General features: G+C 48.9%; 2 protein-coding genes across 2 annotated transcripts; one reads left to right on the top strand and one right to left on the bottom strand.

Moving 5' to 3' along the window:
• The first annotated feature begins 855 nt into the window (after nt 1–855).
• Nucleotides 856–11,667, top strand: TMEM179B (transmembrane protein 179B). The gene is made up of 5 exons (XM_035099111.3): nt 856–1,016; nt 7,101–7,291; nt 7,389–7,523; nt 9,804–9,882; nt 10,916–11,667. The coding sequence occupies exons 1-5, from the start codon at nt 864–866 to the stop codon at nt 11,078–11,080; spliced, it is 723 nt and encodes a 240-aa protein (XP_034955002.2). The 5' UTR covers nt 856–863; the 3' UTR covers nt 11,081–11,667.
• A 1,433-nt stretch (nt 11,668–13,100) lies between these two features.
• LOC148683120 (uncharacterized) lies at nt 13,101–18,146 on the bottom strand. The gene is made up of 3 exons (XM_088659102.1): nt 17,717–18,146; nt 15,571–15,666; nt 13,101–13,835 (listed from the first exon to the last, which is right to left on the bottom strand). The coding sequence occupies exons 1-3, from the start codon at nt 17,999–18,001 to the stop codon at nt 13,674–13,676; spliced, it is 543 nt and encodes a 180-aa protein (XP_088515228.1). The 5' UTR covers nt 18,002–18,146; the 3' UTR covers nt 13,101–13,673.

Below are 18,146 nucleotides of genomic sequence, written 5' to 3'. Positions count from 1 at the left end.
TCAGTGCCGGATTTATGTATAAGCCGAACAAGCTATAGCTTAGGACCCCCCACTCTTGGGCCCCCCCAAAAATTTAAAGGAAAAAAACCTGGGTGTACTTTCCCAAAATATAAGATAAAAAACAAAACCTACATACATCAACAGTGTTTTGTGTTGTGTAGGCTCCTATGACGTAAGTAATAGGCCCTGCCTGCTAGCCTGCTCCCTAAAATATCACTGGTTTGCTCATTTCTATATATAGGGTGCCTACATTTTCTGCATGGACTGGTTGCATGGCAACATGTGCAAATGGCTTTAGATACCTACGGTATTAGGTCCCTAAATTACCATTTAGCATATATTCAACACAAAAAAGCGGCAATTTGTTGTTGACAAAGGACAGCTGGAGATATAAAGGGCCCCATTAACTTCAGTAGCTTAGTTCTAGTTACAGGTAAGTAGCGATGTTGGTCTGACGTAGTCAAAACAAAATTTAAAAAATCCTTCCAGTAGCACCTTCGAGACCAACTATGTTATGAGCTTTCGTGTGCATGCACACTTCTTCAGATATGCACACGAAAGCTCATACCAATGACAAACTTAGTTGGTCTCTAAGGTGCTACTGGAAGGATTTTTTTATTTTCCAGTAGCTTATGGCCTCATCAAACCTAAATCCGGCCCTGGTTATAATATAACAAATGCAATAAATAAAGAAGTAAACTTGGTGCGTCTTTGCCAATTTAGTTTAGTGCTGCTGTCAGGCAGAAATCCCACCGGTGCTGTTGGACCGCCTGCCTGCGTGCAGCGCCAAACGCTTTGAGGTCCCGGCAGGCAACCCTCAACCCTCGAGCGCTGACGACGCCTCTCCTCTCTCCTCCCCTCCGATGGGGCGGAGACCGGCAGCCGGGCAGCCCCTCCCCAGCACCGTCGGCTGGAAGATGGCGCATCTGTCCGGGCTGCTCCTGGTCGAGCTGGCCCTGAACGCCGCCGCCTTCCTGTGCGGAGTCATTTGCTCCTCCGCCCTCACCGTTACCCAGGTAAGGTCCCGAGAGAGAGAGAGAGAGCGATCCCGGACCCGCAAAGTTTCCCTTTGCCATCCCATATCCCGGGCAAAGAAGTTCTCTTGCGCTTTTGCGCTTGTCCCGTTAAAGAGCCACCGCTTAGTGGCGCGAGAGTGCTTCTGAGCACATGAAGAGGGCGCCGGGCTTTCGCTTGAGTGCAGAGGAGGGAGTGGCTGTGCACGACCAGAGATGCACCGTTGGACCTGCCGATGTGCAGAGCGTCCAGCATTTTTGCTTGTAACGTACCAAGAAGAAAGGGCACCCCTGAGTGCATGCAGAGAGCATTTAAGTTCCACATTCATCTCCTCTTCCATGGCGGCTTTTGAGCGCCAGAACCTCTTTAGAAAAACAGTGTGCTTTTATAACTATAGAACACCCCACCTTTGTATTGAGAGGAGGAGGGCTTCCAAGTCAGAGGGTGTCACACGTGCCTGATTTTTTAAAAATTAAAATGCAATCTATTACTGCCTTTCTAAGTTTTCATTCAGACTTCCCTGAGCTACCTTGGGTGATAGAGAGTTTCAGCAGAGCTAGAAAGTTTTTTTTAAAAAACAACAACAGCAAACAAACACAAAAACAATTTGTGCACTCTGTCAAGTCTCTAGTCCTCATGAGCCTGCCTATTCATTCCACCACCCAGCCCTGTTGTAACAAGAGGCAGCTACACAACACAGTTAGGCCAACTTGAAACCGGTTTCGCCTAAGGGGCTTCATTCCTCGCAAGGACCTTTGGAAGTCTGCTGTTTTGCTGGAAAGGCTGCGAAGGCTTCTGAAAAAATGGTTCCAAAGGTTTTCTGTTGGGAATTGGGAAAATCTGAGCTCACAGCTACTGATTCAACCTCGGACTGTTGCAAAAGATTTATAATAATGCACCAAGCTTGCATATTTTTTAAAAAGCAGGCGGTGTCGTGTCGTGTCATATGAGCATCAGCCGTGTGCGTTAATGCTCGTCAGCTGAGTGAGAGCTGACTTCCTGCACAAATCTTTTTGCTGCCAGGAGCACTTTCACCCAACAGCCTTCCTGGCCTGTGTCACATGTGCTTGGCACTCACCTTACTGGCCTGTGTGCGGATGAACACTCCCTTGTTTTGGGATGGCCTATGTTGCACTGGCTCTCAAGGGCGTAGCCAGGATCAAAACTAGGGGGGGGGCAAGCCATGATCATTCAGGGGCGGGGCCACAAAGTGGGAACGTGGGCGGGGCTACAGGGCCAGCTGGCCTGACGACATCGTGGTGGCGGCAGCGGCCACCTTGTGCTTCTGGGGCTGGCAATGGCGGCAGCTACCCTGCTTGGCTGGAGAGGACGGGAGGGTCGGGCAGGCAAGAGGGGGTGACAGGGTGGGCGAGGGCAAGGCAAGGCACGGCCGCAGTCACGACGGCTCCGAGGCGTTGCTGCATATCAGCATAATATTTCAACCATGTTGTGGGTTCAAGCCCCACCTTAGGAAAAAATTCCTGCATTGCAGGGGGTTGGACTAGATGACCCTTGTGGTCCCTTCCGACTACAATTCTATGATTCTATTGATATATTGCCATAGCATATGCATCATTCTGCTTTCTTGAATTGTCCTACTCCTAGGCATAGCAGCCAACTCCTAGAGGCCTAGGTGCCTCCCCCCCCCCAAATACTAGTAAATACCGTATGTGAAAGAGTCATCCCCCCCATGTTGATGGGCTTTCTATGTGGGGCTTATCTGCCCCCCCCCATATTTTATTAAGAATGGAAGAGGGAGGGAAGGAAGGAAGAAATAGAGAGATAACTCACATTTGTGGGTGCCTCTGGGTGACGCTGTGATGCTGGAACTCTGCAGCAAGAGGACGGGAGGGTCGGGCAGGCGAGAGGGGGTGGCAGGGCGGGTGAGGGCGAGGGAAGGCACGGCCGCAGTCACGACAGCTCCGAGGCGTTGCTGCATATCAGCATAATATTTCAACCATGTTGTGGGTTCAAGCCCCACCTTGGGGGGAAAATCCTGCATTGCAGGGGGTTGGACTAGATGACCCTTGTGGTCCCTTCCGACTACAATTCTATGATTCCATTGATATATTACCATAGCATATGCATCATTCTGCTTTCTTGAATTGTCCTACTCCTAGGCATAGCAGCCAAATCCTAGAGGCCTAGGTGCCTCTCCCCCCCCCCCCAATTACTGGTAAATACCGTATTTGAAAGAGTCACCCCCCCATTTTGATGGGCTTTCTATGTGGGGCTTATCTGCCCCCCCCCCAGTATTTTATTAAGGATGGAAGAGGGAGAGAAGGAAGGAATAATAGAGAGAGGGATACCTCATATTTGTGGGTGCCTCTGGGTGATGCTGTGAAGCTGGAACTCTGCAGCAAGAGGATGGGAGGGTCGGGCAGGGGAGAGGGGGTGGCAGGGCAGGCGAGGGCGAGGCAAGACAGGGCCGCAGTCTCGATGGCTCCGAGGCGTTGCTGCATATCAGCATAATATTTCAACCATGTTGTGGGTTCAAGCCCCACATTGGGGAAAAATTCCTGCATTGCAGGGGGTTGGACTAGATGACCCTTGTGGTCCCTTCCGACTACAATTCCATGATTCTATTGATATATTACCATAGCATATGCATGATTCTGCTTTCTTGAATTGTCCTAGGCATAGCAGCCAACTCCTAGAGGCCTAGGTGCCTCCCCCCCCAAAAGAAATTACTGGTAAATACTGTATTTTAAAGAGTCCTCCCCCCCCCCCATGTTGATGGGCTTTCTATGTGGGGCTTATCTGCCCCCCCCAGTATTTTATTGAGGATGGAAGAGGGAGGAAAGGAAGGAAGAAATAGAGAGAGGGATAACTCACATTTGTGGGTGCCTCTGGGTGACGCTGTGATGCTAGAACTCTGCAGCAAGAGGAAGATACCGGTACACCTGTACAGGAGCCTTGTAAGCAGCTTTCTCTCTGCTTGATTTACAGCAGGCACGTCCAACAGGTAGATTGTGATCTACCAGTAGATCACTGGATGTCTGTGGTAGATCACTGCTAGATCACTGGCACCCCTAAAAAAAGCTCACCCAAATTTTTCCTCCTCCCTAAAAAGAGCTGAACTATGACCTGAAGCCCTAAACAAAAATGGGCCTCCCTCCCTCCTAAAAGAAGCTCAACAAGTTTGACCTAAACCCCCCAAAACAGGGCTTCCCTTCCTTAAAAAAACTCAACAGCTTTGACCTGAACCCCCCCAAAAGGGGGTAGATCACTCCCAGTTTTTAACTCTGTGAGTAGATCAGAGTCTCTTGGGAGGTGGCCACCCCTGATTTACAGTATACAGATGCAGGAGGAGGGGCAGACTGGAACACCAATGCTTTTTATAAACATCACTGTGTCTATCAAAGCTACAGCCCCCCCCCCCTTCTTATTCACTTCCTTTTAGCCTTGCAGGGCCACCTTAGTCAAATTGAATCCTCTGCACCCTCATTAAATCGCCAATAGAACTGTTAATGCGATCCCTGAATGCCCATTAACAACTCCCACTGAATAACAATAGGGTGAATAGGGTGGACCTTGCCTGAAGGGATATTCTGCTCCATTGTCTTAACTGCTTAAGTACTGGTAGCCACTTTGCTTTATTTATTTGATGTGTTTTTGTTACAGCTGTGTTCCCGCCCCCAGCAAGTGGAGAGCTGCTCTTGCTAAAGCAAAGCCCTTTCCACTTCAGTTTTTGGAGGGGCAAAGTATTGGTTATGGTCTGTAAAATACAATAATTTTTTGCTTCTAGGGGGGGCAGCTGCCCCCTCCTGCCCCCCCTGTCTACACCCATGCTGGCTCTTTCCCTGGGCACAATGGTTTGGAGGAAAGAAGAGGCAAATGGTACCTATTTATCTATTTGCACTTTGAGAGACTGTTCTGAGTTGTTCTGGGGAGCTTCATGATCTCCGCCTGCTGCTCCTTGTAACCGTTAAACCACACTTGCTTCCTTGCATCATCAACAGCTTCAACACAGATTACGCAAGTAACACCATTATAGGTTGTTGGGGGTATGGTAATGAAATTAACTTTTCTTTTTTAAAAAAGCCACATGCACGCTAAGCATTATATTTACAAAATGTGAAGCAGAATACTCTCTGGGTCTTGTAGCAAGGAGTTCCACAGGGCCCTGAGGCACTTTCAGCCTTTCGAGGCCACTAGCTGTAATAAAAATAAGGCTGTCAATAACCCAAACACAAAATAAATCACCAAAAAGAGATTGAGACACAACAGGTTTGTGTGTGTGTGTGTGTGTGTGTGTGTGTGTTTTAATGAAATAAATGTTTTTCTGCCTGAGAGAGTATGTCACATTTGGGTCCGTTATGCATAAAAAGCAAGCTGCTGAAAAATTAAGAAGTGTCTAAATTTGACACCTCCTGTGGAGCCCATTGCCATGAGTCAAATGGCCTTTCTGACAGGCTGAACTAGGAAGGAAGCAACACTCTCACCTGCCTTTTCTAGCATAGTACAGTGGTACCTTGGTTTGCATACATTTTGGATTACAAATACGTCAAACCCGGAAGTGTGTGTCCCGGTTTGCAACCTATCTTTTGGATTTGCAACCTTTTTTCTTGGAGGCCCCATTGGCGAAAGCGCCCCTTGGGTTACAACCTGTTTTGGTTTACAAAAGGACCTCTGGAACGGATTGTGGTTGTAAACCAAGGTACCACTGTACAGACACCCCCCCCCCCAAAAAAAAATATGTGTGTTCAAGGCGTGCACCACCCAGACTGTGTGCATTCCTGTGGACCTGGAAGTGGCATGAAAAGGGGCAAAAACAGTGTGAAGATGGCAAAAATTGTGCAAAAACAGCATCTTACAATCCCATGAACCTTTGCACCAATCTTAGGCCTGTGGAGAGTTGGATTGTGGAGGAAGGAGATTTGTGGGGGAGCGATTGTGATGGAGTTTGCTGGATTTGGGGTTTTTTTTTTAAAGGGTTTTTCAAAGATTTCCAGAGGGTGTTTACAGCCTTTGTCAATGGTGTTCCCAGTGTGATTTCACTTAAGCGTCCTCGGAACGTAACCCCCACATAAATGGGGAGTTGCCTTTAATCGTTTTTCTTGGAAGTACGTGGCTTTCTGCAATTTCTGAGAGAACAAGTCCAAGGAACTTGCCAGTCACATTAAGGAAGCGACAGAAGAAGTGGTCGCTGTGGGTTTATGTCTCTTCTGCCTGCATATGATACAGGCATTGGCTCGCACGCGACAGCCTTTACGTGCGGCACCGGGAAATAAATGAGTAAATAGATTCAAACCTGGGATTGGTGGGAGAGAGCTGGAGAGTCCTCGTGGCATCAGAAGAGGATTTTGTGAGTCCAGAGCAGGCATCCCCAAACTTCGGCCCTCCAGATGTTTTGGACTACAACTCCCATCTTCCCCGACCACTGGTCCTGTTAGCTAGGGATCATGGGAGTTGTAGGCCAAAACATCTGGAGGGCCGCAGTTTGGGGATGCCTGGTCCAGAGGGACTGGAGGTTCAGTGGGGCTTTTTAGGCTGCTCAGCCCCCCACCCGGTAACAGTGTACGTATGGGGTTGCACAGCTACAGCCGCCACTTTTCCCCACAATTCCTAGAGCTTCCAGCCGGCTCCAGAGCTTCCATTCTAGCTGTGGATATTTTTGGATACAGTATTTTTGGTCTGGATTGCAGGGAGTGCAACAGAGAGGGCATTTAAAGGGTGTTTAGGGGGTGTTCCCCACTTTTTGCTTATGTATGCGGGGGGCCCCAGGGCGTAAACCACCCACCCCTCCCTCATAAGGGGGGGAGGGATGCCTGTACTGTCTAGAGCAAGATTGGGGAGCCCTTTCAGCCCTAGGGGCACACACCCCTTCAGGTGGTGCGGCAGGTGCCAGTGGTGGGCGGGGCTAAAAGCAAAAATGGGCGGGGCTGTGGCTGTAAATTTTGCCTTTGTAGAATAGGCCCAAATAACTAAAAGAGCACCATCCCCATTGTCCGCCATCTCAGACCATACAGTGGGCAGGGGAAGGGGTCCATGACAGGGCCTTCTCAGTGGTGGCTCCCTTGGTGTTGACTTTTAGGAGGAATCCCCATCCTTTCTCACTTTACCCCCCTCTTCCTTCCTTCCAGGGGGAGTTCGGTGGCCAGTGCATCCTGTATGGCTCTGTGCGCTACAACGGGACTCTGAGCTTAAGCACTTCCAGCCACGTCTCGCTTTGCTACTTCGTCTCGGCCGTCTCCCTCCTGGCCGCCATTTCCTCCTTCGTGGCTCTTCTCCGCAGCGTCTACATTTCCTGCTTCGGCGACAGCGAGAGACAGTCGTGAGTCGTGAAGGCGGGCAGCGGAATGGGGCGGTTTCCAGTTGGGTTGGGTTTGGCTTATTCTTGACCGCCCCTGTCCTCTGTCTCTCTCCCGCAGGGGTGACGTGTGGGTCAAGGCGTTCTTGGTCATCTCAGCTGTGGTCCTCTTCTTCTTGCTCATCTCGGCCTGCATCCTTCGGGTCGGCATGGATGCTCTCTGTGGGTCCATTCATACTTCGGCGGCTGCACCAAGGCAAGTGCCAAAAGATGCTCAGTCCTCGCTTGGATTGATTGATTGAGCTCAAAGGAGCTCGAGGTGGTGGGCCTGTTTCTTCCCCCTCCTTGTTTAATCCTCACAGCCAGCCTGTGAGGTAGATCAGGCTGAGAGGCAGTGATTGGTGGGAAGCCATGACTGTTTAAAGTGGCATCATAGCACATTAAATGTATCGTATTAATGTGGTCCGTGTATTAATGGCTCGATATATTTGTTTCTCTCAGAAGTCTTCCCCCCTCTCCTTTTCCCTCTTTGTCTTTGGGCTCAACAACCGGAAGTCTTTGGTTAATTCTCTCTTGGTTAGTTCTTTAGTGAAACTTATTTATTTAATTGGAAAGCAGCTGAGATCTCACAATGTGTTTTTGTCTTGATAGCTTAAGTTATACAAGCTCCATTTTCATCAGCTGATAGTCTGGCTCAGAAGCCTTGGGGTAAATCAGGCATCCCCAAACTGCGGCCCTTCAGATGTTTTGGCCTACAACTCCCATCATCCCTAGCTACAGGACCAGTGGTCGGGGATGATGGGAATTGTAGTCCAAAACATCTGGAGGGCTGACGTTTGGGGATGCCTGGGGTGAATGATATCAGAGTACCACATGTCTGCCTGCTAGCAAGCCTTATGGAGGCACCCTCCAATATAAACGTAGGTCTGGATGTGGCTTGTCTGCTATACCTCTAAAATCCTGACCTCAGGGAATACAAGATGTTGTGGGGTAATTTGCAAGACAGGCTGTAGCTCAGTGGTAGAGCATCTGCTTTGAATGCAGAAGGTGCCACATTCAATCCCTGGGATCACCCGTTAGGAGTAGGAGAGATTCCAGTCTGAAACTTTGGAGAGCCTCTGCCGATCTGTGTAGACAATACTGAGCTAGAGGGACCAAGTTCAGAAAGAAAGTTCCTATTTAAATGTGTAACACACACACATATACGATACTATTTATTGCCTTAAAGGTAAAGGGCGCCCTGACCATTAGGTCCAGTCGTGGATGACTCTGGGGTTGCGGCGCTCATCTTGCTTTACTGGCCGAGGGAGTCGGCGTACAGTTTCCGGGTCATGTGGCCAGAATGAATAAGCCGCTTCTGGTGAACCAGAGCAGCACACGGAAACGCCGTTTACCTTCCCACTGTAAAGGTAAAGGTAAAGGGACCCCTGACCATTAGGTCCAGTCGTGACCGACTCTGGGGTTGCGCGCTCATCTCGCATTATTGGCTGAGGGAGCCGGCGTATAGCTTCCAGGTCATGTGGCCAGCATGACAAAGCCGCTTCTGGCAAACCAGAGCAGCACATGGAAACGCCGTTTACCTTCCCGCTGTAGCGGTTCCTATTTATCTACTTGCATTTTGACGTGCTTTCGAACTGCTAGGTTGGCAGGAGCTGGGACTGAGGAACGGGAGCTCACCCCGTCGCGGGGATTCGAACCGCCGACCTTCCGATCGGCAAGCCCTAGGCTCTGTGGTTTAACCCACAGCACCACCTGCGTCCCTATTTACTGCTTTAGTGTTATATAAATAATGTGTGTGTCTATGAGATTGTTTGCTGTATATTACGGTAGTATTATAAGAATATAGTATAGCAGTAGATTTAGGGAGTTTGCATCATATTTCTATGCTTTTAGATAAATGTTCCCATTGTTACTCTAGATTATATCAATAAATATGCATAGGTAAGTAATGCATTGTATTCACGTTATTATAGAATACTTCAGATATAAAAATTATATATACAGTAGTGCCTCGCTTAACGAATGCCCTGCTTAGCGAAGTTTCCGCTTAACGAAAGGATTTTTCCAGTGGAGCTTGCCTCGCTAGACGAATGCATTTTTCGAAAAATTCGTCTAGCGAATCGCGGTTTCCCATAGGAATGCATTGAAATTCAATTAATGCGTTCCTATGGGCAAAAAAAAAAATTCAAAAACATTAAAAAAAAATTCAATCCCCTATGGGATTCGCTAGACGAATTTTTCGCTATAAGAAAAGACCTGTGGAACGAATTAATTTCGTCTAGCGAGGCACCACTGTACATATATGGCACACACAAAAATCGAACCTTGTTCTATTTCGAGGGGAACCCCTGTTGAATCCCTGGCAACATCTCCAGGTAAGACTGGCAATGCCCCCTGCCTGGAACCCTGGAGGGCTGCTGCCAGTCAGTGTAGACCACACTGAGGTAGATGGGCACCTGTTTTCACTTGAGTGACACCTTTCAGCTGCAGTGAGTTAACTGCCCTGGCTTGTCTCTCCTTGCTTCCCGCCTTGCAGTTGTCAAGAAGCTCAGCAGCGCCCTTGGGTCCAGCCCTATCGTGCCGCAAGGTTCTATGACAACCTCTACACTGCAGAGGTGAGTGGGCCTTCAATGGCAGGCTATTGAATCAAAGCTGTTTGTCGCTGCTCCTCAGCTTCTCCTCTGCAAAAGGGTCTTCTCTCAGTCACACCCCCAGGTACAGAAATCTAGTCTTAACTGCACTTAAAATTTGCCCACGTTCTGGCAGCATAATCCAAATCCTTACATATGTGATAACTTTATGCACCATTGTAGATGCCACACAGTACCCACCCTGCATCTTATCTTTTAGTGTGGTGGCACCTACACTTTGGAACTCCCTGGCACTTGACAGCAGGCAGGTGCCTTCCCTATATCCTTTTCTGTGCCTGCTAAAAACATTTTGGTTTAGACAAGCCTACCCAGTGATCTAGAATGCTGACCCAGGTGGCGCTGTGGGTTAAACCACTGAGCCTAGGGCTTGCCGATCAGAAGGTCGGCGGTTCGAATCCCTGTGACGGGGTGAGCTCCCGTTGCTTGGTCCCAGCTCCTGCCAACCTACCGGTAGCAGTTCGAAAGCACGTCAAAATGCAAGTAGATAAATAGGAACCGCTACAGCGGGAAGGTAAACGGTGTTTCCATGTGCTACTCTGGTTCACCAGAAGCGGCTTTGTCATGCTGGCCACATGACCTGGAAGCTATACGCCAGCTCCCTCGGCCAATAATGCGAGATGAGCGCGCAACCCCAGAGTCGGTCACGACTGGACCTAATGGTCAGGGGTCCCTTTACCTTTACCTTTTTACCCAGCAATCTAGAATGCTGATGTGTGTTTTAATCTGTTTTTACCTTATTGCTGTTTTTTAAACTGTTTTTACAAATAGTTTTTTTCCTACAGTGGTGCTCACATATTTTTTTGAACTAGAAGAAATTAAAAATTTACAGCTGCCTTTCCCAACCGGGTGCCCTCCCAACGTTTTAGATTGCAACTCCTGTCTATACAGCCCACAGCGCAATACAGCTGTTGAAATCCAAAACATCTAGAGCGCACGCGGTTGCACAAAGCTGGTTTTCATTCTGACTTTGCCCATTCTTCTCCTTTCCCGGCTTCAGGCGGCTGCCTGGGTGAACTTCTTCTTCTGGTGTTTGACGGCGTTGCTGCTGTACTTGGAGAGTGTCGGCAAATTCCCGTTCCAGCCGCCTCAGAGCAGCGGCCTCACGTGGACCGACGACGAGACAGCGCCTATCATTGGGGATGGACCACGTGGGCCTTCATGAAGTGGGGGTATGGCCACCATTATCATCACTGCTGCTCTTTAGGGAGCAGCTCCGGGGCACCCCGCTTTTGCCTTCTCTTTCCCATGAGCTTCATAGAAGAGGGGGGGGGTCTCTCCCTTATGTGCCCGGACAGCAAAACTTTCCGAAGAACCACCTGTTAACTTCTAATGGACTCCTTCACGTTACTTGGTTGCTCGACTAGAAATTGCAGAATTGCGGGATGTGGCCCAGCTTAACTGTTTGAGCAATGGCTCTGCAGACGTTTGCGTTTCCAAGGTGGAAAAATTGACATTTGAGATAGAATTAGCCAAAGGAAAGGCAAAGTCTTTTTGACTTTCTGGCTACCTGGAGTCAACTTGTGGAGTGCGTTCAGGAATGTCCCCAAGGTCCTCATCTCTTTTGTCTGCCTTCTTTTGTGGGACACTATCTGAAATGACTTCTGTAGTCATTTGGACTCAATAATTTCTCCTACTTGGGATAACCTCAAAAGCTTTCCAACGGCTTGTTCTTCTGCGCTGCAGTGAGGGAGAACTTGCCTGTTCCTATTGTTTTCTCACAAAAATCAATAAAATATATTTTTAAAAGAACTTCAGGTGGACAAGCACCTTCTGGAGTGAGGTGCTGGACTTTTAATATTGCCTGAAGGCTTCAGTATGGGCCATGGAATCTGCCTTTCCCCCATATTAACAGCGCCCTGTAACTTCCCCCCTACCCATTCTCAGCCCCACTTGAAAAAAGTCAGTCTCCACTACAGGACAATGTAGGAAGATAGGAATCTTCTTGTGCTTAGTGAGGACATTGGTTCATTAGCTCAGTACTGTCTACGCCAGGCATCCTCAAACTTCGGCCCTCCAGATGTTTTGGACTACAACTCCCATCTTCCCCGACCACTGGTCCTGTTAGCTAGGGATCATGGGAGTTGTAGGCCAAAACATCTGGAGGGCTGCAGTTTGGGGGTGCCTGGTCTACACTGACCAGCAGCAGCTCTCAGGGTTTCAGACAGTGAGTTCCCCCCCCCTGTCCTTCCTGGACATGCCCAAGATTGAACCTGGACCTTTGCATGTAAAACCAGATGCTGTACCACTGAAAGGATGAAAGGTAGGCTGTGACTCTGTAAGAGCCAAATTTTCATACCTATATGGACTTAGAACAGGTCGGGGAACCCTCACTTACTGCTGATGTTGAGCTCCGTTCAGCTCTAGGTCCCAATAACTCACATCCGAGCCACAGTTCAGGCACCTGGCCTGCGCAGCTCCTAAGAAGAGGCATTTTTCCTGTGAAGGGACTGGGCCTTGTTTTTGTGGACGGCTGAGCATTATACAGTCGACTCGCAACTTGCATACATTTAATTGCAGCTTTACGCCCGTGGTGGTTGGCGAGCTGAAACTACACAAATGAAACACATTCATGGTGGAGAGCTTAAAAGCTCTCAGGCTGGCTTACAGGGCTCTGGGAAGCTACTGTGAGATCTTGTGAGAGCTACCCAGAGCCCACGCAAGAGTCTTCCCAGAGTCCAGCAAGCAAGACCCATCTGGCGCAGCGACTTTGGAAAAGTAGGGATGGTTGTGCGGATGTGGTTCGGGGGTTGAATATACAGCCACACACACACGCGGAATGTGCTGCAAGTCAACTATGGGAATGCATATCTAGTTTGCCTGGTGTGTATATCTTGTCTGCCTGTTTGCGGGTGAGAAGGGTTAACTTGTGTAGCTGGCAGAAGGAGTCAGTGATGTCCATATGAAGCAGGTACACAAAGGCTTTTTAAAAAGGTGGCTAGCCTAGAGGTGGGTAGATCAAGGTGGGTCTCGGCATGCGAAGGAAAAGCTTGGGCGGGCAAGCCAGCAAAGTTGGGCTGTGCAAAGAGAACAGTAAGATTTCGTTTTGTTTTGGCAACCTATCCTGATATGTAGAAGGTTGGTGAATGTTCTTCACTCACTACTGATTATAATTTTTTTTTAAAAAGTTTTTAACTGTTTTTACTGATTTTTTAAAAAATCGTTATAATTCCTTTTTTGGAGAGTTAGAACAACAACTATCAAATGGTATATACATTTTATGAAGCAAATAAATAATAAGCCCAAATTTTGCTTGCAAGCTGAGCTAAGTTTTATTTTCTACTTTAAGCAGGTTCAAAACCAAAGAGATAAAGCAAGGGTTTTTTTGTTTTGTTTTTTGAGACTGGTGTTTACTGGTGGAAAGGTATAACTTGTGGGTGCTTCTGCCTTCTGTTGAAAGCAGTATCTTCCAGGGGTTTCCTGGCAGAACCCCGGAAATGGTTGTTTTGTGAATTCCCGGAACACCACAATTCCTTGGTGGGGGAAGCAAAACTGGTTTAAATCTGTAATGTGGACATGTGAGGGTCAGTAAGCAGCCTTCTCCAACCTGGGGCCCTCCAGAAATTTTGGGCTACAATTCCCATCAGCTGTGCTGGCAGGGGCTGGCTGATGGGAGTTGTAGTCCAAAGCATCTGGGGGGGGCACCGTTTTGGTAAAGGCTGGTCTAGATCTGCTTAATTTCAGAGCCCTGGACAAAAAGAAAAAGAGAGAGAGCGAAAAAGAGAGAGAGCACTGATTCCTTCTTCCCAGGTTGGTCTTCAAACATATGGAGTGCCTTCCTCTTCATCACTTGGGGTGGAAGACACACTAGAGGGCTTCAGGTAGACTGCGGGGCCCAGGTACTCTGTGCAGTCCTCATCGTGGATGTAAGGTGTGTCAATGCCATGAAGCTGTACGACTTCCCCCTTGCACTCCCATTTCTGCAAACATGAAAAGAAGGGGGTGGTGGAATTAATTGCAAATGTTTTTGCATGATTGCAAACTCCTCGGCATGCTCCATGGCGCATCTCCAGATCGGGTTAAGAGCCTTGCCAGCAGAGGTGGTTTTAAGGTAGAGTGAGCGGTTCATCCACGCTGCAGGTGGCACCACAACCATGCTGTAGAATGCAGCGCAAGAGTTTGGGGGCATGCAGAATTTTGGCGTCACAGAAGGCGCCAGTGAAATTTGAGAGCCCAAAGTCTTACCACTGCTGCTAGAACCTCTGGAGAACAGGCAGCCAATCAGAATAGGCAGCCGATACAGCTTCATACAGCACAGGAGCCGTTGACACCGTGCGTTTGAAGTGCTACAATACCACTTTAAACCGTCATGGCTCCTCCCCCCAAGAAAAGAATCCTGGGAATTGTAGTTTAAGGGTGCTGCTGAGAGTTTATTAGGAGACTCCCCTACTCCCAACACAGCTGCAATTCCCAGAGCGGTTTCATGATCCAACCTCTTCCCTGGTAGCTCTGGGAATTGTAGTTCTGTGAGGCGGAATAGGGGAGCCTCCTAACAACTCTCAGCACCTTTAATAGCCTACAACTCCCAGAATGCTTTGGGTGAAGCCATGGCTGGTACCATAGTGCTTTGCATGTATGGTGTGAATGGGCCCTCATTAACTCTGTGGAACACCGCTATGCATATTAGGATCAGAGCACTGGGGGGAACCCTAGAGGTCTTCTAGTCCAGCCTTCACCAACCTGGTCACCCTCCATATATTGGTGGACTCCAGCTTCTGGAGGGACACCAGTTTCCCATCCCTGAACTACAGAGTCTACCAGTACCTCCAGCAAAGGAGAGGAGCCCGCCCACCCACCATTTACTGCGCTGTTGAACAGAGCTCAGCTAAGTCCTACTCAGAGTAAACCCATTGATATGAATGAACCCAAGTTTGCCATAGTCATGCCCGTTAACCTCAGTAGGCCTATTCTGAGTAAGACTTGTGTTGACACGCCATGACCTTTGCATGGTTGAAATGCGGCCTCCTGCCTACATTTGCACCCTGCCCTGCCCGACACTGGAATGTGGCCCCTGGAAGGTTGCCCACTAGGAAGTGTGGCCCTTTGGTCAAAAAAATGTCCCTCCCATCCCACTGTAGCCGAGAAATGAGTGTGTGCTTACAAACATACACCACATTTTGGAGTGTGAAGGGGCTTCCCACCAGTCAGTCCCACCAATCAGAAGCGTTGGCCTCAGACCAGCAATGTGCGGATCTGGCCTAAAGGCAGTGGCAGCAACCAACTTCACAGGGCTGCCACTGAGTGACTCCCAAGGTCTTCCCAGTTCAACTATGCCATATATTGGCATCTGCTGCTGTTGTTGTTGAAGGTAGCTGTTATAAAGTAATTAAACTCTAACAGAATTAAAACAATATTAAAAACAAATTTGTTAAAATACAGACACGCAAAGCAGCACAGCACTATTAAAGGCCTTTTCCTTTTTAAAAAACAAACAAACAAACAGTTCCCCGAGGCTTGTCAGAACAAAACAGTCTTCGCCTGCCAGTGGAAGGACAACAAGGAGGGAGGCAGTCTGGCTTCTCTAGGGAGGGAGTTCTAAAGTCTAGGAGCAGCCACCGAGAAGGCCCTGTAGAAGGCAGCTACAGCCCTGCGACCCAGTCCCTTATCTTCATCAAACCCATTTTAAAACCTTGTAATAAGAGGTCTCTTCCTCACCTGGGCATCGACTGGGATTACACACTCCGTCTGGTTCTTGTCGCATTCGGCCTTCACCAGCACCGAATTCATGTGGTAAATGCGTCCCATCGTGTTCTGGAGGGAGAAATCAAGTGAATTCTTAAGTGGCCTCACTCCTGCGACTCCCATCCTCACCAAGGCTGCGTCTGTGTGTTCTGCATCGTCTTAATAAGGGGTTTTTTCATGCAATTTTCCTGGGTGTAAAGGTGGGAAGTAACAACAGAAGTTGGCACAGTTGGGTAGTTGAGTAAAAATGTCTGCAGTTTGAACCATTTAATAGAGCTGGATAGCTCAGTCAGTAGAGCATGCGGCTCTTAATCTCAGGGTCATGGGTTCGAAACCGGATATAGGGCTGTATATAATAATAATAATAATAATAATAATAATAATAATAATAATAATAATAATAATAATAATATAGCCAGTCACAAACCACTATGGCCAGCAAATCCCATCCCATCTGGGATGGAGCGGATTGGAGCTCTAGGAAGCGAAGCTGAGTTCAATTAGCTGCTAAGTAATGACAACTCTTGCATTGCTAAGGCCACATTCACCCCATACATTTAAAGCACTGTGATACCACTTTAAACAGTTGTGGCTTTCCCCAAAAAATTACAGGAGCTGTAATTTGTTAAGGGTGCTGAGAGTTGTTAGATGTTCCCCTATTCCCCTCGTACAGCCACGATTCCCAGAGTTCCCTACAAAGAGGGATCGGTTCTCAAGCCAATCTGGGAATTATACCTCTGTGAGGGGAATAGGAGGAGTCTCCTAACAACTCTCAGCACGGGCATAGTGTTGGGGCGGGGGAACCAGGGGGCAGTGGCCCCGGTCGCACGTTTTGAGGGGATGCTATCAGGCAGCCCGACAACAGGCACAGAGCCTTGGTAGCTATGGCGTGGCGTGGCGGCAGGCGGGTTGTTCTAGTGGGCAGGTGGATGGAGGCAGAGGGCAAGGAGCCTGTGGGAGGCGGGCTCTGTTCACCCTCCATGTGCTCCTTCAGCTGCATGTCTCCCCATCCCAGCTGCCCAGTCCACGGTGTGTGTGTGTGTGCGCGCACGCTACACGTGCCCTGCCCCGGGTGCTGGCAACCCACGCTACACCACGGACTCTCAGCACTCAGAACACACTACACCTCCCAGAATTCTTTGAGGATAGCCATGACGGTTTGAAGTGGCACCATAGCGCTTTCAATGTATGGTGTGAATATGGCCTGACTGCCCACAGCTGTGATTGGCTAGCAGAGGAGATAGACAGAAGAGACTCTAGGGCAGGGGTCTCCAAACTAAGGCCCAGGGGCCAGATGCGGCCCAATCGCCTTCTCAATCCGGCCCGCAGACGATTCGGGAATCAGCATGTTTTTACATGAGCAGAATGTGTCCATTTATTTAAAATGCATCTCTGGGTTATTTGTGGGGCCTGCCTGGTGTTTTTACATGAGCAGAATGTGTCCTTTTATTTAAAATGCATCTCTGGGTTATTTGTGGGGCATAGGAATTCATATATTTTTTCAAAATATAGTCCGGCCCCCCACAAGGTCTGAGGGACAGTGGACCGGCCCCCTGCTGAAAAAGTTTGCTGACCCCTGCTCTAGGGAGTCTCTGAATGATGGGATATTTATGAATATACTCCATAGGGGGCGGGGGATGACACCAAGGGAGTGATGGGATTTAGATTTGGATTTTGGGGTGCAGAAAAAGTATGATTACAGCCCTGGTCACCTTGCCCTGGTGACACAGGGTTAGCCAGCATTATTATTTATCCCATCTTTTTCTCAAAGATGCTCTAGGTGACCTACATTCTCCTCTTTTATACCCACAGTGACCCTCTGAGGCAAGTAAGTTTGAGGGGCAGCGTCTACCCAAGGTCACACTCAGTGAGCTTCATGGCCGAGTGGTGGTTTGAATCCTGGTCTCCCAGGTCCTAGTCCAACACTCTAACCCAGGGGTTCCCAAACTTGGGTCTCCAGCTTGTTTTTGGACAACAGTTCCCATCATCCTTGACCACTGGTCCTGCTAGCAAGGGATGATGGGAGTTGTAGTCACAAAACAGGTGGAGACCCAGGTTTGGGAAACCCTGCTCTAACCAATACACCACAAATGCTGTCTGGCATCACTTCCAGTCTTACCTCCACCATAATGTGGGTCGCCTCTCCTGCCGCTTTCCGGTAATTGGCGTTGTACTTCTTGTTCAAGTGTTCCACGAACATTTCGTGAGCTTTGAGAGCCTGGGCTTCCATTGCCTTGCGATGCTTTGCCCAAACGCCATGGCTTGCCATCAGGGCTGCTGCAATTTGTTCGCGGCTTGGAGGGGGTGGCGGACGTCTAAACTGTGGCTCTTCGCCTTGGGGTGGTTCTCCCCAGGCCAGCACAAAAGCCAGTGGCAAAAGGAAACACACCCAGGAGACAGACATGGTCTTTGGAACAGCTGGGATGCAGAGTGTGTCTGGTTGTCATGCCAGGCACAGATATAAGGAGCAAAGCCCCGCCCTGGAGAAAGAGAGCTTCAATGGGAAATGGAGACAAAGGCCACGCCTACCACCATTGCCAGGGCGCCAT

Source organism: Zootoca vivipara, chromosome 16 (assembly GCF_965207765.1).
Source record: "Zootoca vivipara chromosome 16, rZooViv2.hap1.1, whole genome shotgun sequence".
Lineage (NCBI taxonomy): Eukaryota > Metazoa > Chordata > Lepidosauria > Squamata > Lacertidae > Zootoca > Zootoca vivipara.
The sequence above is the reverse complement of the archived record's forward strand: the minus strand, read 5'-3'. Positions and strand labels throughout refer to the sequence as shown.